Genomic DNA, 4544 nt, shown 5'->3' with positions numbered 1-4544 from the left:
AATATCTCAAAAAGAATAATATAAAACTGATTTTGAAAATTAATAAAATAAAATGCATATTATAATTCAGGTTAAAATGATTAATAATTCATAACTTTTATAGTTATTTGATTTTTCAGATACCAGTTACATCATGTGTTGGAAATAGGGTATTATATGCAATTGTTATAATAATTCAAAAAAAAAAATCAAAAATTGATAAAATTAATTTTGAAGCATTTTTTAAAAAATTTTTTAATACAGGTTAAACTAAATATGATCAGAAAAAATACTAAAATACCAAAAAAAGGAACTAAAACACAATAACAGAAGCAAATTTATAGATAACTTTGAATTCGGTATAAAGACTATCTAAAAGGAATTACACCATTACCTATTCAAGTTGATTCAAAATAATGTCATCACAGGATAATTTTCAACATGGCCTCGCATGTCTCATCTGAATTTTTGTTCCCAATTTGTTAATAAATTATTTTAAACGCTACAAATAAATTATTTAAAACTACAGCATATGGTACAGATCTTTGGCCAATCTCTTTTGAACATAGAAAATTCTATCATATCAATTAAAAAATATTGTTAAATTACCATATTTGACAATTTATATGTATAATTTTGTGCCTTTAAAAAATTACAGTTTGGAAACTGTACTGTATTTTTTAATTTAGCAAAAAATTCCTGAATAATAAATTTTATTCCTTTTAATGCTGTTGTGAATTTCATACTAAAAAAAAAGGTCATTAGTTTAAATATTTAATAAATATCCTTCATATATATTTTAGTGCAATTTGGTTTTAAAGGCAATCAAAATGTGCCAAGAAAAAAATTTCACCAAATTATAAAAATATATTCGAGTGCATAAATATATATATATTGAAATTAAATCTTCAAGTGGCAACTGAAATCAATACATTGGCAAAAAATTTTCTTGGCATATTTTGATCATCATTACGATTGAAAATAAATATATTTCTTACTGTTCTTTATTTTTATTTTTCAGGAGCTTAAAATGATATTCACTTTCATCTTCATAATTTAATTTGTTTTACTTCAACTAATATAGCTGACAAAAAATTTAATTTTTTTCAGTTGTATTTTCCTGTGTATGAGAAATAGAATGCCTAGAGAGACTTTTTTTATGTAAAAAACTTCTACTGCAAAAAGTACAAGGATATGGTTTCTTATCTTTATGTGTATTAGCATGAGACTGTAAGCCAACTTTACGAGAATATGATTTCCCACACAAATGACAAACGTGTTGTCTTGATGGTGTATGTACAATTTTGTGTCGCCTTACATGAAGTTTTGAAGAAAAGGCTCTACCACATTCCTCACACTTAAATGGTTTTTCATCGGTATGTGTCACTTGATGTGCTGTCAGTCGATTTTTATCAACAAATGCCTTACCACAAATATCACATGCGTATGGTTTTTCACCTGTGTGACTAAGATAATGCCTTCGTATACCACTTGGAGAAGAGAAAGACCTATTACATAAATCACAAATATGATGTTTTTCAGATGAATGAGTAAGAACATGTCTGTTGAGACTACTTTTTGTAGTAAAACATTTTTTACATATAGTACATGAATGTGGTTTTTCACCTGTATGAGTTAAGAAATGATCCTTCAGTGCAGAATACTGGGTAAATGCTTTATTACATATATGACAGACATGTGGTTTTTCACCAGTATGAATACGAATATGCATTTGTAAACCTTTTCTGTGTCCAAAATATTTGTCACACACACTACAGTGAAAAGGTTTTTCGCCAGTGTGAATTCGTTTGTGTTCTACAAGATAACACTTTCGGCCGAAAGGTTTGTCACAGATTTCACAGCGAAATGCTTTTTCTCCTGTGTGAGTAAGAATGTGATTTCTAAATATATGTCTTCTGAAAAAGAAACGATTGCAGATAAAACATGGCCATGGCCCTTTTCCAAAATCTTCAATATTCATCGTGAAAAACTGAATTTTACGATTCCTGAATAGCCATTATGTTATTTGACGATTTAACTCTTATTGAATAATTAAAAGATCCCCAGGAGAAATTCATAATTGCCTTCATATTCCTGAAATCAAATATTTCGACTAGAAAAATCCATAACAGATTATTAATAAATACGATTTTCAATGATATAAATGCTATACGTTTAAATCTTAGCTCACTTTAACCCACGATAATAAAATCACATTTCTATTTAAAATCGAAAATAAATGACAGCTCTATTGAAATCTGCATCAGAGATGTAAACAGAAACAGACAAACTAGAGGTGGGTCGTTCGCGAACGAACGGGTCGAAACGAACGGGTCCTCTAAGTGAACGAACCGAATCGGGTCGCTATCTTCTGAGTAAGTCGTTCGTTCTCGAACGACTGTGTGGACCCGGCTATTTTCGTTCATTAGCTGTGTGGATCTGACTATTTCCGTTCTCGAACGACTGTGTGGACCTGGCTATTTCCGTTCTCGAACGACTGTGTGGACCCGGCTATTCCCGTTCATTAACTGTGTGGACCCGGCTATTCCCGTTCATTAACTGTGTGGACCTGGCTATTTCCGTTCGCGAACGACGGTGTGGAACTTGCTAATTTCATGCGTGAACCCCCTACAGATAAGAAGACAAATTCGGGAACGGCGGAAATGGCACCTGTTTATTTTCTTCCCCTTTTCTCAATAGGGTCGTAAAACGGTGGGGGCGATTTTGTCTTTTTAACAGTGGTTGCTTCCGTTCCCCCTGTCACTGTTGATTGGTGTTTCAAAACATTATTTGAGGGTAGATGCTTAATTTACAATACGCTTTCTGCAGCTACTAAAATCTCTTGCTAAAATACCGGGTTATCGGAAAGTTTTAATTCAAAAAGAAATTAATAAAATACTCTGTGAAGATTTAGATGAATCTGATTTGATATAAGTGATGAGGAAGATGCTGAATTTGACATTTCAAATTCTTTTCCAAGAAGAAAATATTTCTACTTTGTTAGAAAATGATTTTGATAGCGAGGACTATATTGAAGTTTCTGAAAATAGATAACTCGGGACAGATTATTGAATAGAAATCAAATTTGATAGAAAATAAAATTATTTCCATTCCAAAATTGGACCAACTTTTAGGCCCAACACATAATTTACAAATATCGGAAAGTATGTAAAAATAATAAATTAAAAAAACAAGTGAATTAAAATGCTTATTGTTTCAGAAAACTGTGTTTAAAATAGTATTAAGTATTTTTTGAGGCTCAATCTTCTCCCTACCAGTTCTTGAAGCAGTTTTAATTATAAGATAACAAATTAAATATTCCTTCCTTAAAGAATTTTGTAAATCATTTGAAAATTGGCTGATATTATATCTTTTGTGAATTGCTTAAATCAACGAACATAATTTTAAAAAAATGCTAGCAAACGTTCTCTTCTAACTATTATTGTGGGTATGCAGAATCGTTTGGAAGTGAAATAAGAGGTTTTGATTTGGATAATTTTGAGAGGATACCTGCAAATTTTAATTGGTATATATCGACCAAAAAAAATAATATTTTTTTCCATAAAATATTATTTACCCTGTGTTACTATTCTATCATTTTAAATGAATAAATTTAGTAATTTTTTAAAATTTACATTGTTAATGAAGTTATTTCTTAGATTTGAATCTACATATATCTTAATAAGTTTTCAACATTAGAATATTATTCTCTTTATATTCTAATAAATAAATGCAAGCAATTGCTTTGGGAATTAAGTAATACAAAATTAAAATTTATAAGAATTAAGTACTTACAGTAAGTTATTTATATCAATAACTTTTAAAATAAACAGGGAAAAAAAAGACGAAAAAAAAAAAAAAAAAACAAGAAAAAAAAAACACCTTTCGAATGATTAAATTTTCTGATGCAGCAATGATTTTAATAAATATGGAAATATACTATTTCAATGTTATATTTTAACATCAAACGCGTCTTTCCGTAATTAATAAATTATAATCAAACACAGCGATAAAAAAAAATGGAACGTCTGGAAAATCTTTAGGTAAAACTATAAAGTATTATTAAATTTTGTATGAAATTTCTCTTCTTATATAAAGTCTTGTCCTGATCGATGCTTAGCGTAAAGCCATTGAAATTAGGAACATGAAATTTGGGAAGTTATTTTTTGCACGTTAGAGGCATACTAAAAACGGATTTCTCAAACTTTTAATTCAAAATTTACTTTAAAAAATAGAATTTTAATGTGTTTTTATCAAAACATCAAAGCATATTATCGCATAAAAATTATTTTAACACCGTTTTAAAGGTTAAAAAAGAGTCGCATTTGAATAATAAAAATTTTGTTTGGTTGAATGTAATTTTTTAAAAATAATTTCTGAGAAATAAGTGGACACAGTTTATAACAAATACTTTTATTATAATGAAATTCAAAATGATATTTCTTCTTCGAATCATTGAATCGTATTATTTTGCTGCTGTTAAAATAATTATAAAAGAAGAAAAAGGCTTTTATTCTTATTGCTATTTGGTTAAAATTGCTTTTATGTTATACGCAAAAGCACTT

General features: G+C 28.7%; 1 protein-coding gene across 1 annotated transcript; it reads right to left on the bottom strand.

The window, feature by feature from the left end:
• Positions 1-1075: 1075 nt before the first annotated feature.
• Positions 1076-1960, bottom strand: LOC129975423 (oocyte zinc finger protein XlCOF19-like). The gene has a single exon (XM_056088486.1). It carries the CDS (start codon positions 1958-1960, stop codon positions 1076-1078), a length of 885 nt encoding a protein of 294 aa, XP_055944461.1.
• Positions 1961-4544: the final 2584 nt, after the last annotated feature.

Source organism: Argiope bruennichi, chromosome 7 (assembly GCF_947563725.1).
Source record: "Argiope bruennichi chromosome 7, qqArgBrue1.1, whole genome shotgun sequence".
In the NCBI taxonomy this organism is placed as follows: domain Eukaryota; kingdom Metazoa; phylum Arthropoda; class Arachnida; order Araneae; family Araneidae; genus Argiope; species Argiope bruennichi.
Note: the sequence above shows the minus strand (reverse complement) of the source record. Positions and strands in the feature narration are given on the sequence as shown.